Genomic DNA, 19,667 nt, shown 5'->3' on the forward strand with positions numbered 1-19,667 from the left:
TGCCATCATGGTATGAGCAGCAAAGGGTCGTGATCCCGAGTTTCACACCCTGCTTCTTCAGATTGAGGAGTCCGGGTCAGAGGGATCATTGCATGCAGACAGAGCCCACACCAAGAAGCATAACTAGAAGATGATGGTGGTGATGATTAATAGAATTTATATACCGCCCTATACCCGGGGGGGGGGGGTCCTCAGGGTGGTTCACAGAATAAAATCAAGATATAAAACCACAAAATACCTACTAAAAATAAAAACAACAACCCAATAGCCTCCCCCCCCCACAAAAAAACACATTCTGAAAGGGCACAGGCTGTAAACTGGATCAACCAAAGGCCTGGTTAAAAAGGAACGTCTTTGCCTGATGCCTAAAAGTGTATAATGAAGGGGCCAGGCAAACTTCCCTGGGGAGAGCATTCCACAGACAGGGAGCCACTGCAGAGAAGGCCCCTTCTCATGATGCCACCCTCTGGACCTCTTGTGGAGAAGGCACACGAAGGAGGGCCTCAGAAGGTGATCTCAGGGTCCAGGTAGGTTCATATGAAAAGAGGCGGTCCTTGAGGTATTGTGGTCCTGAGCTCATCATGAGACCATCTCTCTCCAGCCCAGGGATGTCACATTGCTGTGCTCTTAACTCAGATGATTCCATCACAGAAGTCTCAGTACAACCAGAAACTCCCCTTCGCCATCAGAGTAAAAGACTGCTGGAGCAGGCTGGGCTCCTTTAACTTGAAGAAGCACCTGTCAGTGAAAGGGTGAGCTTGCAACTGAAACAGAGCGCTTCTTCTTTATGAAGCAGCACTAGATCTCTGCTTTTTAAATGTGTCCATTTATAGTGTTAGTGCCAGAGCCTTGCCTCAGATGAGGGCAGCACTTGCATCGCAATGCAAAGGGCCTCTGTTACCCCCTTGAAAACGTGACTATGTTGCAGGATAAGATGGGGGTCTCAACAATATCTTGCAGTATTTATTTATTTTGGTCAATAACTAATTGCAGAGAGAAGAAAACACAATACATAAGACACAGTAGGATACATTAAGTACAAAATTAAACATATTGTACTTTATTTAAATTCTATATCTAATATTGTACTTAATTTAGCATACAGCAATATCTTGAAAGCTAGAAGTCCTCTACTCCTGGCCTATCCAGTGGAAGGGTCGAGATAAACCTTTTGAGGCAGAGTTCTGAAAAATGAGAATAGACAAGTGCTATGCATGGACATTTGTCACTCTGGAGAACGAGGATTTCATGTTTGAGAAATTCTCGCTTTAAAAACTCACATATGATTTTTGATCCAGATTATCTCTGTATGTTTGCATTGTAGAACATAGGAACATCAGGAAAGCCCATTTCTCTCCCCCAATTTTTTTTCTTTGGAGGGGGGAGGATTTTTTTTTTTTTTAAAAAAAAATGGTGTCAAGCAAAAAGGTCCCTGGAAATATATCCCTGCACATAGGTAGATTCCATCCATTTTGGAGGGGCTACCATGTCTGATAAGGATTCACTTCTGTCAAAAGTGGGATGGGATTAATAAAAAATTGTCTGGTTTCCCAATAGCGAGGGAAACACGGAAGGTTCACATCGACCCAGATCAAATCATACAGATCATGAAGTGCTTTGGGATGAGGCTGTCTGTTTTTACAAAGCAGCAAAGCTGGATCCAAATGGAATCTGATAGCCATTGCATGTGCCTAGCTTCTATCTCCCCAGCAGCATCACCACTTATTTCAACCTTGGTTTCCAGCTGCAGTATGTTGGGAGGCTAAAATACACTTAACTACCGGTAAATAAGAGCATCCATATGGGGTGTTTAATGCTGGTTTAATGCAGATCATCAATGCCATATTGAGGGGGTGGGGCATCCATTGATGTGTTGTTTTTTTGGGTCAGCTGGAAGGTCAACCAGCTTTTGGAACTCCTCCCAAGATGAGTCTCAACCTGACTGCCACAAATTCTACGTATATGAATAGGATTGCAACTGATAATTGAGACGCAACTAGACAAGATTCATTCACAGGGGGGGGGGAAGGAGTGCATTAATTTTTGTGGCAAGCAACCCCCAAAAGGTCCACAATATAATGCTAATCCCGGCCCAACTGTACTGGCTGCTAATTAGTTCCTGACCCCAATTCAAAGTGCTGGTTTTGATCCATAAATCCTTATATGGCAAAGGACAACAGTACCTGAAGGACCACCTGTCCCCTTAGGTGCTGCTCCCAGACTTTGCAGTCATCATCTGAGGCCCTTCTTCGTGTGCCCCCTCCACAAGAGATCTGGAGGGTGGCAGTATGAGAATGGGCCTTATCTGCAGTGGCTTCCCATTTGTGGAATGCTCTCCCCAGGGAGGCTCACCTGAAACATTCATTACATATTTTTGTTGTTGTTCAGTCGTTCAGTCGTGTCCGACTCTTCGTGACCCCATGGACCAGAGCACGCCAGGCACGCCTATCCTTTACTGCCTCTCGTAGTTTGGCCAAACTCATGTTAAACATATTTAACATATATGTATATACATATTTTTAGGCGCCAACAAAAATGTTGGCCTTTCAAATGTATTGATTGGGGAGGGGTTGGCTGGCTGGTTGGTTGGTTGGTTGGTGTTTGTTTCATTATGTATCTTGTGTTCTCATTTTGTATTTTTATGTTGTGAATTTCCTTATGATCTTCAGCAGAAATTTAATTAATAATAATAATAATAATAATAATAATAATAATAATAATAATAATAATAATGTAATCCCTTGTGTACTTGTTTGGAAGTAAGTCCCAAATGGGTCTTACACACTTACACACTTAGAATCTAGCTGCAAATTATTTTAACTTTTAATTAAATATAATTCCTACAATTCTGATAAACCCATTTTAATATTATTGAAGCTATCACGGTATACTTTTAGGAGTGTCATTGCTCTGAATCATGGGGGTTGAAACCTTTTGTTTTTCTCTAGTATGATAGTTTTGTCTCGCCAGGGTCTTCTTAATTTCCAGCTGATTCTCCATCCTATGTGCCCATTCTACAAACCTTAGGCTTGGGCTTAGATATATACAACAGGTTTGTGTGTGTTGTTGTTTTTAATCCACCCATTTATTCACGTTTGTTGATATTTAATGTCAAAGAACAGTGAGTTCTCCGGTTCCAAATGACTCTGATGCAATTATGATGGTAGAATTCTTTAGAAGTAGGATAGGTCCCTGCCCATCCAATTGACATATACACAGGGAGATAACCAGGCTGTAGGCTACCTAATACTACAAAAGGGTTAAATGAGCACACACACACACACCTCCCGCACAGACACGCTTTTGCATTTCTGTCAAAGACCCACTCTCTAAGCTGCCACCCGTGGGGCATGGAGCTCCTCTCTAGCTGAGCTGCCTGCCTGTCACTTTCCACAAGGAAGAAGAAGAGGGAAATTGCTCTCAAAATACAAAGTTCTAATATATTCGTACAAGAGGTATAGGAAGGGGACTGTTTGGTTTTGAGGAGATCCATACTGCAGAGGCTTAAAGAAAAACAAAGAACTTTTTTCTCTCTCTCCGCCTATAAAACTAAAAGCTTTTTTAAAAAAAAGTCCTTCTGCTTGAAACATATGGAAAAGTCAGTTCGGTCTTGTAAAAACAGGTTTCCCAGTTGTGTTTTTCATCTGCCAGTGAAGATCTCAAAAAGTCTGGGTCAGAGTGTTTCATTTGGATTTCTGCACAGAGAGAAAGTTGCCAGGATAGCATCTGTCTAAAGGTAAGTGGAGTAAAATGGTTGGTTCCTCCCTCTCGATTGATTGATTGATTTAATTTTCACTGCCAAGAATCTGTTTATAGGTTTATAAAGAGTGATCAGATTTTGGGGTGGTATTCTATTTCGGGTCAGCCTACAATAACTGTCTTTACCAGGCAAGAAGGCTTGGGGATCAATGCAATCTGTGACCGCTGTTTACCTTTAAAGTATGGAAAACCTAAAGTTCATGTCGATTTATAAGTTTGAGTATTTATGTTGACTTTATAAGATATGGTTTGAGCAAACAAACTGCAAAAGGAATATATCAGTACATAGTGAGAATGTTAATATACTGTACTGTTATTCTTATTGAGGTGACAGAGATGCAAGAGAATTTGGGGATATATATATATATATATATATATATATATATATATATATATATATATATGAGAGAACCATTTACTTCCCTGCTTCACATTTTATGAAGGCATCCTAAATCCTGAAGGCAACATAAATGCTATCGCTTTTGAGGTGTAGGACAGAATGTGGTGCTACATTTCCTGGTTGATGAAAATTGCCTGCTCTTACGATACATCACTGACAAGGATCAGAATTACAAATTCAGATGTAGTGCAGTGATACTACTATGGACTCAAGACATAAATATTAACCAGAATTTTAACAGTGGATTTGATCTACTGATCTTAAAAAAAAAACAACACAAAAAACCCTGCTAAATAATAAACGTTGTTTCTTTGTTCTTTGGTATTTATGGCTTATTCTCTCTCCTCTCACTGTTTGTGAATCAAATTTGCTAATTTATTGACTGTGTGTTACAGTTCAGTTTAAGGAGGCTTTCTCCCAAAAATTGATACTGTTCTAAGAGCACCCCCTACCTACTGACACTTAGTTCTGCAGCCACAATGGTTGTCAGAAGTTGGCAGTTTTCCCCACTCTGACCCAAATGCTGCTCTATTTTCTCTCTATCTTAATCATTTAAAGAAATGGTCCTTCCAGATGACCAGTTTATGCTGCGACAAACGTGCTGCCATTTGCTTCTTTGTTATATAGCCTCCAGACGTCACAAATTCCCAGCACTCTGCCATAGAAAATGCAGCTCTTCCATGGCAAGTGGGACCAGTTGCAGTTGGAAGTGCTGCCTGGGATGTGTCTGCAGGAGTGCCTATTGAACAGTGCCTGTGACGTCACTCGTGCTAGGTGACACAACTCCTCCCCTCCCTGACAGCAACACACACAACCATAATTTAACCTTAACTCCAGTGCTCTCCTATCTACCTTGGGACATATCCAGACAATTAGTTCAAAACATCCCCAAACCAAGTTCCATTCAAAGACAATGGTGTGAAACCCAGTGCACCCAGTCTGCAAGGGAAGGTGGCCCACAAGCTGAAAAATATTTACCACCCCTAAGAACCAATAACGGCTCAGGACCACAATACCTCAAGGACCGCCTCCCTCCATATAAACTGACCCAAACTCTGCAACCATCTTCTGAGGCCTTTCTTCACGTGCCTCTTCTATGAGAGGTTGACAACACAAGAAGGGCCTTTTCTGCAGTGGCTCCCCATTTGTGAAATGCTCTCCCCAGGGAGGTTCAGCTGGTTCATCATACACCTTTAAGTGCCAGGCAAAAACATTCCTCTTTAACCAGGCCCTTGGCTGATTGACATCCAATGCCCTTTTAAAATGTGTTGGGGACAGGGATTTTCTATGGCTGTTTTTGTTTTTTTGTTTTTATCATGTATTTTGTGTTTTTATATTGTGATCTTTTATTATAACCACCCTGAGACCTGCAGGTATAGGGCAGTATATACATTTTAATCATCATCATCATCATCATCAGGTATGAATATTTTTTTCCTTCTTTCAAAAGATTGACATATTGCCCCTCATTCAAATAATACCAAGGTGATGTACAATAACACAATTTCCTATAAACCAATCTTTATACCATATGTGTGCTGTATATGTGTGTGCGTACCATACCCTCCAACATTTCTCCAATGAAAATAAGGACGTCTTAAGGAAAAGTGGGACATTCCGGGATCAAATGAGAAACTGGGGTGGCTTCTCTAAATCAGGGACTCTCCCTGGGAAATAGGGACACTTGGCATGCATATGCACAAACACATACAAGAATCCAATAAAAACATGTCAAAACAACATTAGTTAGGAACCATTCAAGTGGGATCACATGGCTTGGAAAGCTTTAATAAATAGATATGTTTGAACAGCCAGAGGAGGCATCACACAATAGGTGTCCTGCTGTATGTTTAGATATGAAAATCCACTCAAATAGGGCCTGGCTGAGCTATTTGTCATCTGTAGTTTCTCAATAGCATGATATAGAATTTAAGAACTCTTCTGCAGCCTTGTTAATGTGTCCCCTGCTTGTTGCAGCGCTCACGATGTCCGGGTCCCAGGCTTGCCTGCCCCCAGTGCTCCTCTTGGCCATGTGCTTCTGCCATTCGACGGAGGTAGCGCACAGCATACAGCAAAGCTTCAAGAGTGAGCTCCTCAACTTTTATCATACATTCATCCTCGCAGATGGCAAGGAAACCACAGTGCACCTCCTGGAAGATATACCCAAAAGGTAAAGGGAGCCGTATATGTCCTTTCATTTCATCCGAATTATTGCAGCCACAGCGAACCCTAAACCTCTGGCTTCCAGGACATCTTCGGGAGAAGAAAAGGCTGAGGAGTAAACCCAGCACAAATCCAGAGTGGATGGCGGTTGGGTGGCACTTTGGACGCCTCCTTCCAGTGACTCCTGCAGCCAAGCTGGTGCCAAACGTACTGCTCTGCTTTCCTTTAGAAAAGGAAAGAGCCACTAAAAATCGGGGGGGGGGGGGAGAGCAGGCACTTGTTTACAAAAATCTGCTAACCACACAGGCCGTCATCTAATGCACAACCCTGAAATACCAGAGAGAGTACATCCTTTTGTTGCGTCCGTGTGAAATATGAAATCTGCAACAAGCAACACACCCCATCTAAAATCAAAATTATACACTGTCGCTCTACAGCAGTCAGAAGAGCAAGTTTAAACAACTAACAAAATAGCTCCATTGTGCGCATACCCTCCAGAAAATACGTACTGTATTTTTCCATGTATAAGACGGTGCTTTTTTGCTAAAAAAAAAAAGGCAAAAAATGGGTGTCATGTTATACACAGATAGTGAATGCAGAGGGGGGACATGAAATTAATGGCAGCAGCAATTGGGTGGGTGATTGGTGGCTGCGGCAAGGCCTGCTGGCGATTGGCTGTGGCTGTGGCAATTGGGAAAGCGATTGGCGGCTGAGCCGGGGTGGGCAGACAACAGGTGGCTGCGGTGAAGTGTGCGATCGGCAGTGGCAGGCAGGCGGGTGAGCGATTGGCGGAAGTGACCTCCCCTACCCCCCCCCCAAAAAAAGCTAAACAACTTAATTTCTTAATTTTGGGTTTAAAAAAATAGGGGTCGTTTTATACATGGGGGCGTCTTATACACAGAAAAATACGGTGCCACCACATTCCTTAGCAGCAGACTCCATCTCTTCCAACTGGTGGGATGATGGACAAAGTTCTTCATCATTCATCTCCAGAAATGAAAGTGACCTGTGCTCTTTACGTATGCTTGTCTCAAGAATAGATAAGCAGGCACACACACATCTGACAAAATGCTAGCTCTATTTGTACTGGGGGTGAGGAAATCATTCCTGTGAATGCCGAACTTAAGGGAGCCAAATCTTAATTGGAGCCAAATCTAGAAGGACATACTCCTGAGGAATGCAGTGATGCCAAACACAAACCCTGCAAATGCTAGCTTCCTCAGTTATCTCATAGGAGCCACAGACAGCTGAGTGAGAGTTGGGAAAGAAAGACAAGCAGAGAGAAGAAACTGGCTTGCATGAGCCCCTAACAACTTATAATATCCTGAAGGAAAGTGTGGCCGACTGGCTGCAATCCTCAACTGGAACCCTCCCATTGTGGGTTACAATACAGGGATCACAGAGATCTCATTTGAAGAAATATATGGTTTTGCATGATATTTCTATTATATATTGCTTCTACAAGTAACAGTATTATGCACCAGAATGTGAAGTTCTCTATTATCACCATTTTTGCAAGGAGGTTCTCTGCCCTGTCACCATTAGTAATCTGCTATTCCCCCGAGACACCAATTCATCACATTAGCACCTATAAATCTGATGCATACTCATACATGAAAGCCAGCTGCTTCGCTTCAGACACAGGCACTGCAGAGAATGTGAGAGAAGCAAGGCCATGTACATTCTACCAAGTTACGTAATGTATAGCATGACCGCAAGAGCATATAGAAGAACTCTCAGAGGGGCAGTAAAAGTGAAAAGAATAAATTGGGATAATTGGTTGTGGTTTTAAAATGTGGCATCTATCCTCAGTTGAAGCAACGGGTTGAGTTTTAAAATATTTGTTCCAAATGGACTTGCAAAATCCATTTTATAAGTATCCTTGCTAAAAACTGGGGCTCACATTAAAAACAACACCTTATTAATCACATAGAAATCACCCATCCAAAGCATTTCAAAACAAATTCTACCTTCGCAAAGTCCGGATGTGAGGCATGCGACTACGTGATCAGATGATGTTACAAATCTCCCAGACAGTCTCAGCAGTCACAAAATAAAAGACTTGCGCATGTGTGGCAGTAGTTTGCAAGAGGCCCTCTACTGGGGTTGTGGTTGCTATGAGTTTTATGAAGTTGTCTGCAGATTTGAGCTGAGATGTTACCTGGTGGTCAGGGGAGTGGCACAGCCCCACCTCAGTATCTACTGCTGTATTGCATCTTCTCTGACTTGCCATGGATGTCCCTTCTGCTGGAAGCCTACGGTGTACAATGACTTTCAATGACTCTTCTTCTCCCTTCTTTCCAAGGTACTATTTTGTTTTAGAGAAAGGCAGGACCTCTGCACCGTTCACTGTGAGAGTAACTCCGTGCGATGTCCCCATTGAGTGGAGCATCCAGGTCCATAAGACTTCAGCAAACTACCTTGGAAAAGCAGCACGTGGTAAGAGATGCATGCAAGGCCATGGATTAGGAGGGTCATCGATGTAAACTAGCCATTCATAATGGTTGATTCATCCCTTGGCTCTATTTTTCCTTACTGACAGCAGGAAAAAAAACCTGGTATATTTGTCCCTAGTGAATCTCCACCCCCCTTTCCCCCACTTCATCATTCGTAACTCTCATCGTCTCTCCTGTGGGTGCTGCTATGTGCCCTCTGTCTTTGAGCTCTTTGCTCTTCTACTTTCAAGGCTCGCCAGGTTCTGGGAGGGGGGTCTGGAATGCTTTCTAAAGACACTGTGTCCGTCAGCTGTCATCCCCCTGGTGCTTCCTCCTCTCCCATTCTTTCTCAACTTTCCCCCTCATCTGCCTCTGAGCTGTGACCTCCTTCAAACCCCTGTTGTAAATCTAAACTGCCTTCCTCTTCCTTCTCCCTGGAAGCGTCAAGCTGGGGAGGCAGTCTCCACCATTCCTCCTCTGCCTAGTCCCTGACACCCAGAAGGAAATAAGGCCTTCAATCTGAAAAATGTTATCTAAACCTACCTGAACATTTCTGTCCATCCCCCAAAGAAGCGTGACTTTGAATATTTTTGCATTTCCATATGTCATTGACAGATGATTTGGACGTTCAGGAAGCCTTAAAGTTTCCAAAGACCATGAAGACCGTGTCTACTCTCTTCAGCTACAGAGGCAATTCTGTGGAGACATACATGGGGACATCGTACTATTCTGCTGTCTACGTGCTGGAATTCCTGTCCATTGAAAGAGACACCCAAATCACGGTGTATCTAACGACAGACACAACTTCTGAGCACCTGTATCCAGAACTCCCAACGGATCCACGCATAGATGTCGTTGGCATTGGCCACACCACGGTAACCCTAGCTTGGAAGCAGAGTTCAACAGCCCTGCAGCACAAAGAAAATGTCCAGTATTGTCTTCTGGTGAACGAAAGGCATAACTACAAGAGCTTATGTGCAGCGGAAACAGCCCTAAGACCTTCTGGGGTGACGTCGCCCCAAGCGTTAGCACTCTCACTGTCCCCGTATTTCCTGGACCCTCAGCAAGTGATGATCTTGCCCAACGGCGAACTGAGCCTTGTTAGCAAAGCTGGCAATGGGGAGGTGAGGCAGATATGTGTTGGCACCAAGAACACCTACACAGTCACCAACCTGAGTCCCAGCACTCAGTATTACTTCGATGTGTTTGTGGTCAACTTCCTCACCAACGCCAGTGCTGCCTACACTGGAACCTTTGCCCGAACCCTCGAGGAACCGGAGCCCAAAGTCACCATCCTAAAGGATGGGAAGGTAATTCAACTCACCCTGGATGGGAGGAAACAAGCACTCCATGATCTGCAGTACCAAGCTGTGCAAAAGCAGGTTCAGTTTGCTTTTCAGTCTTGCAGTGGCCAAATACGGGTCAAGATAGCCAGAGGTGGGAAAGTGCTCATGTCAGAGAGCTTTGCCGGCTTGAGGCACTTCATGCTGAAGGGAAGGCCGGGAGACCTTTACCTGGTGCACCTGGGTTCCACAGAACCTTCAAACGCATCTGTGAAGGTACAGGTGTCCTCTCTCTTCCACAGGCCTTTCTTCCCAGCCTTGCCAGAGAGTTTGAAAATCAAGTCATTCAGCAAGCTGAGGACTTGCAATTCGGTCACCATTGCCTGGCTGGGCACACAGCAGGTGAGCAAGTACTGCGTCTACAAGAAACAGATCGAGGAGGACCAGGTGTGGATGGAAACCAGGAACGCTGACAGGTGCTCAGGGCCAGAGTCAAGGCAAAAAGGCGACAAGGTGCTGTGCAAATACTTTCATGATCTCAATCTCCGGAGAGCTGTGACGACCGAAACCATCGGCGGGCTTGAAGCAGGCACGGTCTACTTATTTGATGTTTACCTCATTGGGCCTTCTGGGATTCCAGTCAGATATTACAGTAAAGTGGTAAAGACGCGGAAGAAATGTTGAAGTTCTCCTTCAAAGATGGGTTCCTGAGGAATTGACAAAGTTGGAGGAATTCCATGCACGGGCCGCATTTGTGACCCATGCCACTCAAAACGTGCTCGGACTGGGACAGAAAACAGTGTTTTATGTTGCAAGATTTGAGAGGTGGAATCTCTGTGTAGAAAAGTAGACTTGCTCCCAGGACCTTTCCCCCTGCAATTCTATCTCGCTCTTATCTGCAATTTCATTGAAAGGGTTTAAAACAGAAGGGTGGTATCCAACTAACTTTTACTCAGAGCAGACCCACTGAAATTAGCATGTCTAACTCAGCCATGTTCACTCTGTCGTGCTCTGGAACAGAGGAAGCTGCCTTATCCCAAGTCAGACCACTGTCCTATTGAGCTCAGTATTGTCTACACTGATTGGTGGCAGTTTTCTAGGGTTTCAGACAAGTAATCTCTTCCATACCTATCTGGAGAAGCCGGGGATTGAACCTAGGACCTTCTACATGCAAAACAGATGCTCTAATACTGAGCTAGAGTCTGGACTACAGAGGCTGCTTCCTCATGGCTAAATTCCATGCAGTAGCAGTGCAATAGATAGGCCCACCATCTGGCTGTTCTCCCAGAGAGGGGCACAGAAAGGGTAAACCTTAGTTGAACACCGCCCAAAGCATTTATCTTCGAAACCTACAAAATCCAAAACTGGCGTGAGGGAGAGAATAATTTTAATGGACCTAAAGCAAACATACTTTGTAAGATATCTCTCCAATGAGAATTCAGCTCTTGGAATCCACTCCCTCTGCCTTTGGCAAAGTGCAGGTAACCTCAGCAGAGTCTGAGAGGACTGAAAAAGTGACCCACAAGAACTTTGCCTCGCTGTCTGACAGTTGGGTATTCAGTGGGGATGAACTGTTACTCTTTTTCCACTGTAGTAGTTTCTAATTTAGCCCATACATAGAGCTTGGGAGAGCTAAAAGAAAGAAAGATGGTTTAAATTCAGCCAGTTCCGTTACTTCTCCACCTTGCAGGGACAAACCGTGGGGGTTTCTGTACCCCATAGCTCCCATGTTGTGAGGCACCCACCCACCCACCCCGATGTGGGTCTCATAATGCATTGGCTGTCCAGTGATTTGCAAGGCTGACTATACCTAGAATCATGTGCCAACAGCCCTATTCAGATGTTGTTCCTTCATACGTTTCCCATTACGTGGGTGAGGAGAGATTAATGTCAGCCGTGGGAAGCCAGCACTTCTCATGGAGTCTCACTGTGTAATGAAGAACTCTACTTGCACAGGGTTCTGAATGGAGTAGGGCTGGCTCCCTGCTGCAGACATTTCACCCTAAAGCATGGAGACTGTAGGGGCCAGACCAGGGCCATCTTATGCATATCAGGCACCATGGTGCAAAGCTTCTTCCAGCGCCCCCCCCCATTTCCCAGAGTTTTGGGAGGGAGGTCGGCGCTGCCGGCGGGGCTGGAGGAGGCAGGCAGCGGCTGGAGGGCGGCTCCTCTGGTGGGGAAGAGGCGGAAGCTGGGCGTGGTGCCTCCCGGCTCAGCTGGCTGCTTCGTGGTGTGGTGGCCATGGCAGACAGAGGCTCCGGGTGCGGCACTGCTTCGGCATGGCATGGCATGGCATGGTGGAGGCAGGTGAGGGCAGCGAGCTGATGCCGAGGGGCACCACGTCCAGACTCTGCCTCTTCCCTGGTGCCCTCCAGAACTTGGCACCCTGGTGCCCCACGCCACTAGCCTCTATGGGTAAGATGCCCCTGGGCCAGACCATCAGGAATGTGTTGGGGAGGGTAGAGCCAGCAAGCACACACTTGCTCTCCACTTTTTTGCAATGAGAAATGTGTGAGCGAGAGAACCTAGGCCTAAAGAAACAAAGGCCTAAAGAATAGCTGAGAGAGATAAACAAAGGAATAGGCAAACAGATCTATAAACTCTCCCAAGAGGGTTTATAGAAGATCCCCATAGCATAATACTTCCCAGTTAGAGAAATTGCCATTTCCTTAGCCGAACCAGCGATTGATCTGCTAACCACGTCACTTTTTGGATTTGAGATACTTTAATTAAAAGAATTCAAATTCAGGGCTGGCAGTGGGAAATAATTTGATGGGTCTGGATTGTTTCTGGAGTGGAGATCTGGAGTAGCGAGATGGGTTAAAGATGTTATTAATCTGCATCAGCGACACACAGGATGTTTATGCATTGCCGACTTAAATCACCACTGGGACATTCTTGTTCCCAACTTGGATTGAAGCAAGTTTGACTATTTCGTAAGAAACAACAGGATAGATATGGATTGTGGGTGATGTTGTGTGTATACTGCTTCTCAAACCAGTGGTGGGAGCAGTCCTGGCAGCCCCATTTCCTGCAGATATCAGAATCCAGCATCTAAACTTTTGTTTTCCAGATTTGGGTATCATTTCTCTGCATTACACTAACTGATGAGGCAGATTAACTTTCTGCCGCCTTGTCCTTCCAAAACACACACCAAAGTAGAAGCAAATTGAGAGAGAGGGTAGAGTTCACTCTTTCCTTAAACAATTGTTGGTGCTTTCCGAGGGAGGTCTTGGCAGGTATCACAGTATGAGAACTCTATTTCTATTACAGTTAAGACCTAAAAGCCACAAACCTTTGTTCTCTACGTCTTCTGATCTCATACACCCTGAGCCTCATAAACAGCAGGTTAGGGAACTGGTCCAATCTCAACTGTCTCCATTTTGAAAGTTCATCACCTCCTGCCCCAGCCCAGACACTCACCTATAGAGAATCCCTGGTGATCTTTACCTACCAGGCTAGTGCTTAAATGCAAGGCTAGGCTAGCATCTTTATATCTACATTTTAGACCTTGTTTTTATTTAAAAGAAAATATCAACCTACATTTGATTTAAAAATAAAAACAGAAACCTGGTTTTTATTTTATTTCTTAATTGTCAACTTTTATTCACTCAGTTCCTTTGTATTCTCATCTCTTGTGTTTATAGTGGAATAAGCTGTATCCTGCACTTGAAAGACAACTTTGCTTTCCCACTGTGCCACTCTTATTTAGTAATTCAGTAGTCTGAGTAGAACATGTCAGTAGTAAACAGCTATGGACAACGGTTGTTTATAGTTTGTTTCTTGAAGTCATGGCTCACGAACAGGGTTGTTACTTTTTAGTAAAAGTGAAAAATGTTGGGGAGGGAAGGGAGTGTCAGGGAATGGTGGAGACCACCTCCCCAGCTTGACCCTTCGAAGGAGGAGGAAGAGGAAGAGAGTTTAGATTTACAATGGGGGTTTGAGGGAGGTCACAGCTCAGAGGCAGATGAGGGGGAAAGTTGGGAAATAATGGGAGAGGAGGAGGAGGCAGAACCACAGTGGCAACTGGCTGTCACGGTGTCATTAGAAAGCATCCTAGACCCCCCTCTCACAGTACCTGGTGAGCCTTAAAAGTAGGAGAGCAAAGAGCTCAAAGACAGAGGGTATGTAGCAGCACCCTTAGGAATGATGAATGAAGAAGTGGGAGAGACGGGGTGTGTGTGAAGATTCACTCAGGACAATGCCATTTCCCAAGAGGCTGGGTTCTATGGGCTCTCTGTGTAAATATTGAAATAAAAAAGGACGGTAAGAAACTTTTCCTTGTCTTTGTACGTTCCTGGGCAACCAGCCAGGAGCCACTGACAGCATCCTGACATGGAGGGAGGGAGAGATCAGCCTTTTGTTTAACTACTTGCCTGGTATTCATAGAAGATCAGTAATTCCATATAGGCATGTGATCAGGGTGAGAGAAGAGGAATGGATGTCTCATCTCACCGCCCCCTCCCCCAACCAGCTTGGTTTCCAAGTTGGCTGCAAAAACTAAAAAGGAAAGTCTCTTCCCTCGTAGCAGGGAGGGGCTGTTAAAATATTGGCTTTCAACAGATGGGTTGGACACACTACTGGGTGACAACCTGATCTAAGTTGAGGCACAACAGCAGCCAGGGCTGGCTCGACCATGAGGCGATATGAGGTGGTCACCTCAGGCAGTAGATCTGGGCTTGAGGAGTATGCTACTCACCACCGATACCACGCCTCCACTCCCATTCTGCTGCTGTGGGCAACCACTACTGCCGCCACCACCACAAGCGCACCACACCCCTGCCATGGGACCATCCCTGCAGCCTCTCCTGGTGCTCATGCGTTGATCAAAGCTCCAGGTCTTGGAAATCCTAGGTGTTGAACCTGAGGCCTTCTGCATTGCTCTAGCACTGAGTAATGTCCCTTAGGTCTAACTCCTCCCATGCAGGCTTTTTCCGATCAGGAATGTTTACTGGAAAGAAAAAAATGCCCACATAATCTTTGGCCATCTCTCAACCATAAGGCCAGCTCCAAACCTCTAAAGAGAGGAGACAGAAAAATTGAAACCTCTTTCTCGGGGGAAGAAAACTTTTGCCATCTGAAGGGTGTATTTCAGCACAGCACTGATTTTAGAGATCCTTTGTGCCAGTGCCACTTTACAGGGGCATTAAGGAAGGGTGCACATCACAAGGGCTGCAGAGGTGAAGGTCACACAATGATCGGAAACGGCCAGATGAATCTTTTGGCTATGTGTCTCTCAATTATATTACATTGGCATGGCAAACCTGAAAGAAAAATAGACTTGAAAAACAGCTCAGAAGCTGAACCGAGCCCATACACAAAATTGACTGTCTTGATGAGTGTTAGGAGACAGGAGGCAGATGTCCAAATCCTTTTGGGTCTGATCTGGCATTTTAGAGAGTTCCTTTCCAATTGTTTTCAGATCATCATGCTTCTTAGTAGCCTGAGAGAATAGCAATTGCTGTCTTGGAGTGCGCAGATTTTGCCTCAGCGCAGTGATTAAATTGAATTATACGTGCTGATATATTTTCTTTTGTTCAAGGAAGAATGTCAGACCCAGTCAGTATGATGAACTGTCAGAACAGGAATTCATTCCCAAAAGCTCAGCGGCCAATCTTCAGATGTTATTCTGTGGCTTAATATTTTGAACGCGGAGGCTGTCTACAGAACAAAGTCGCAAAATTGTTTTGATACCGGGCTTTGTTGCTTCTTTGGAAATTTGTTCCGAAGAATAATCTCTTTGCTGGACTCTTGTGCAAAAGGTTGCTCCGGTTGCAGCTGGAACAAGAACAAAATGGATCTCAGAGTTTGGGGTTAATGGAGACACATAACATAATTACTCGGAAGGGAAGGGGGGAACTGTTCTAGAGGCATGTCCACAGCAAATCTAATATGAGCCATGGCCTTGGAGTGCGATAAAGTACGGCTGTCAATCAAAGGCACCATCTTGTGCCCAAGATTTGTGGGGCCCATGTGTGTGCATCACATGTGTGTGATGTGATGGCGACAATGCACAACGCACATTGCACACACAACGCCGTCGCCACATCATTGGGATGAGACTGAGCGCAGAACTTAATGCAGCACAGCTTCTTATCTCATGCTCAGGAAGAGCCAGCCACTGAACTATACCACATTTGCCTCCAAATTCAGCCTCCTCTGCCCTCTCAATATTGAGAATAAAATAATAATTTAATAATAATTTATTATTTCTACCCCACCCATCTGCCTGGGTTTCCCCAGCCACTCTGGGTGGCTTTCAACAGAACTTTAAAAACAGAATAAAACTTCAAACATTAAAAACTTCCCTAAACAGGGATGCCTTCAGATGTATTCTAAAAGTCAGATAGTTGTTTATTTCCTAGACATCTGATGGGAGAGTGTTCCACAGGACGGGCGCCACTACTGAGAAGGCCCTCTGCCTGGTTCCCTGCAACCTCGCAGGAAGGGAACCACCAGAAGGCCCTCGGAGCTGGACCTCAGTGTCCAGGCTGAACGATGGGGGTGGAGACGCTCCACCAGGTATACTGGGCCGAGGCCGTTTAGGGCTTTAAAGGTCAGCACCAACACTTTGAATTGTGCTCGGAAATGTATTGAGGGGGGCCCAGGCCCCTGCCAGCAGATACTGGGGTCACACCTGCACATACCTTTATATGCAACTGCTTGAAATATCGTTGAAATATCAGGATGTATGTTGAAGTTCATTTTCAAGGCGGAATTAGTGCCACATTGTGCTCAGAAGGGAGTCCCACGACATTCAAGAGGACTCTCCCATCCTTTTAAATGGATAAAGGTTGGGTTGCAAACTCTGAGATGTTTTGAGCAGAGAAATCAAGAAGCAGCATACATAAAGTGGGGAATGGGATGCATACGCTGTGTGTGTAACCATCTTCTGTGGCTGCTGCGCACACGAGAAAAGATTAAAGAAGCCATTTAAAGTGGAAATGTATTTTGCCACATTCTGCACATCTCTTTTCATATCGCGACATTTCAGTGAAGTTCAGTTCTGCAGACCTAACACCAGTGAAGAATGTGGTCTAGGAAATATAAATTAATACTTAGGACCACTAGAGGGCAGAGCAATATTAGGAAAGTGAAGAAAGAGTGACTGGTTTATCCAGAAACAGAAGGGATTCAACCAACTCCAGATAAGACTATTAAGTTACATATAGTCAGTATACAAATAAAATCTTCACTGACTTTATACAACCCAGAAAAATCTTACAGCAGGCCCACTCCCAACCAGCAGAGAAATATTGTTTGAGAAATAGTGTGGTCCCGAGATGGCGAGGGTTCAAATCCCACTTCTGCTGTCAGCTCGTTTGGCTTTGTCTCTCATTCTCAGTCCACCATCTGCGAAATGGGACTAAATTGCTTGTTTGACAGGGTTGCTGTGACGGCAAAGGCTTTGGGTTGGATCTAGATTCAGTCATGACTAAACCAGTCATGGTTTGAAGGCCCATGATATGATTACCTGTCAGAAAACTAAACGGATGTGGGTGTTTCTCAGTCCCTGGGTGCTTCCATGGATGCTGCCTTGGGTTCCAAGATGGAAGCCAGTCAGTGTTTAGATGTAAGCCAGCCCTCCCCAACCTGGTGCCTTCCAGGCATTTTGGACTCCCGCTAGCCCCAGCCTGCATGGCCAATGGTCAGAGATGATGGAGTCCAGCAGGAGAGGCTGGTCCACTAGGGCGAGTAGAGCCCCCAGCCAGCCCTCACCTGCCTATCTCCTTCCTTGCTTCCTAAATTTTACCCAAAGCAGACACAGTGAAATGAATGACTGTGACTAAGAGTCATTAATTTCAGGGGGTTTTGTCTGGGTAAACCTTGCAGCTAATTTAGTGGGTGGCCCTGGTTGCCATGGTCCTCCTCCTTATTCTCCCTTGTAGAACTCAGCAGGGAGGAGGGCTGAACCAGAACTAGTTGACTCTGCTCATCATTTGCTCTGGCACAACCTACTACTGATCTCCCTGCCTTCTGCCCTGCCAGTTCCAATGGGCACTGACCTCCACAAGAGCCCAGCAACATCTGGAGGACCACAGATTCCCCTCCTGGCTTGGCTTCGTCTCTTTCAAGCTTCATATTTGTGACTAACTAAGACCGCTTTATTCTAGCCAGTTGTTACTGCGGCTTAATGTTTCTATCACCCTGATTCTGAACTTGTTTTAACCTGTTCCTAATTACATTATACTGTTTTCAGTGACTTTGGGGTGGCTGCTGTTGTTTTTTATTGGTGAACGTATCGTTTTGATGTGCATGCAATTATGTACGCCACTTTCAATTTATTTATAAAGAGAAGCAGAGTGAAAATGTCTAAATAAATCACTGGCACCATTCATTGAAACAAGACCTCTTGCTGGCAGGGGAGCTGAGTTCTGAAAGATCCGCTCCAGCTAAGATTGAAACACTGAAATTTAAAGGGCCTTGTGTGGCACTCTAGGAGGTCTCAAGACAGGCTTTGTACTTTACTCTTATGCTACCACAGCAGCATGCCAGAAGAAGTCAGTGTTGGCCTGCTTCTCTGCTGTGCTTAGGCTCCTCTACTGCCCCAGATGGACAGGAGGCAGTACTGCAATTACTAATCAAGTAGCGATCAGGTCACACCAAAGGGCTTTTAAATATTTTCACACTGATTGCATTTTTAAACAAATTTAATGAACAGTTGCCAGGCACACAGTAGACAACTTCCTCACTTTCCCATGCTTTCAGATGTAATTTGCACTGTCATCTTGCTTCGTTCATTTTTTCACAAATTATTGAGCCCATCCCACTTCCCATCTCATTCTCCCTTATTAATTTTGATTCTCTTTCATAAGATTTTGTAGTTGTTTTTTTGAAATGCACTTCTATTGCCGGCACCTGATTGGATATAGCATGTGTGCATCAGATGACATGTCCCTTCCACCATCCTGCTTATTTCCTTGTTGTGACGCTGATCACAAGCCTTAGCCTTTCAGAGGGGGACTTGCACTGCAGCTGAAACAGACGAGGCTGAAAGCAAACTCTGGAGATGCTGCATGTCAGTTTCACTACCTGCAGCGAGTCTTCACACTTTACCGTCCGACTCACTACCAAGGGAAAACCCCAAAGCTTTGCCTGGAAACTGACCAGTTTTTGCTCTCAGTTCTCACTTTATGGGATTAATGCTTCCCCACTCATGCACTGAACCAGGAGTGTTTTAGTAACATGGCAATCTGAGCGATGCGCATGGCACTGTGGTCTGAAGCACAGAGCCTCTTGGGCTTGCCAATCAGAAGGCCGGTGGTTCAAATCCCCATGATGGAGTGAGCTCCAATTGCTCTGTCCCAGCTCCTGCTAACCTAGCAGTTCGAAAGCATGCCAGTGCAAGTAGATAAATAGGTACTGCTGTGGTGGGAAGCTAATTGGCGTTTCCATGCACTCTGGTTTTCCATCATGGTGTCCCCTGCGCCAGAAACATTTTAGTCATGCTCTCAAGGTCTCCTCCAGCACCATAATTCAAAAAGCATCAATTCTTCGGCGATCAGTCTTCTTTATGGGTCCAGCTCTCACTTCCATACATTACTACTGGGAAAACCATATCTTTAACTATAAGTACCTTTGTCAGCAAGGTGATGTCTCTGCTTTTTTAGATGCTGTCTAGGTTTG

At 44.9% G+C, this 19,667-nt stretch overlaps 1 protein-coding gene across 1 annotated transcript; it reads left to right on the plus strand.

Moving 5' to 3' along the window:
- The first annotated feature begins 3,574 nt into the window (after window positions 1-3,574).
- Window positions 3,575-11,033, plus strand: LOC117046299 (protein NDNF-like). The gene is made up of 4 exons (XM_033148093.1): window positions 3,575-3,736; window positions 6,137-6,329; window positions 8,628-8,761; window positions 9,373-11,033. The coding sequence occupies exons 2-4, from the start codon at window positions 6,145-6,147 to the stop codon at window positions 10,722-10,724; spliced, it is 1,671 nt and encodes a 556-aa protein (XP_033003984.1). The 5' UTR covers window positions 3,575-3,736; window positions 6,137-6,144; the 3' UTR covers window positions 10,725-11,033.
- The last annotated feature ends 8,634 nt before the right edge of the window (window positions 11,034-19,667 follow it).

This window comes from Lacerta agilis, chromosome 5, assembly GCF_009819535.1.
Source record: "Lacerta agilis isolate rLacAgi1 chromosome 5, rLacAgi1.pri, whole genome shotgun sequence".
In the NCBI taxonomy this organism is placed as follows: domain Eukaryota; kingdom Metazoa; phylum Chordata; class Lepidosauria; order Squamata; family Lacertidae; genus Lacerta; species Lacerta agilis.

Bases quoted from the DNA above. Each gene is read 5' to 3' on its own strand.
- LOC117046299 (XM_033148093.1), top strand. From the start codon at position 6,145: ATGTCCGGGTCCCAGGCTTGCCTGCCCCCAGTGCTCCTCTTGGCCATG. The intron at 6,330-8,627 runs GTAAAGGGAGCC...CTTCTTTCCAAG, and splicing joins CTGGAAGATATACCCAAAAG to GTACTATTTTGTTTTAGAGA. The intron at 8,762-9,372 runs GTAAGAGATGCA...TGTCATTGACAG, and splicing joins CCTTGGAAAAGCAGCACGTG to ATGATTTGGACGTTCAGGAA.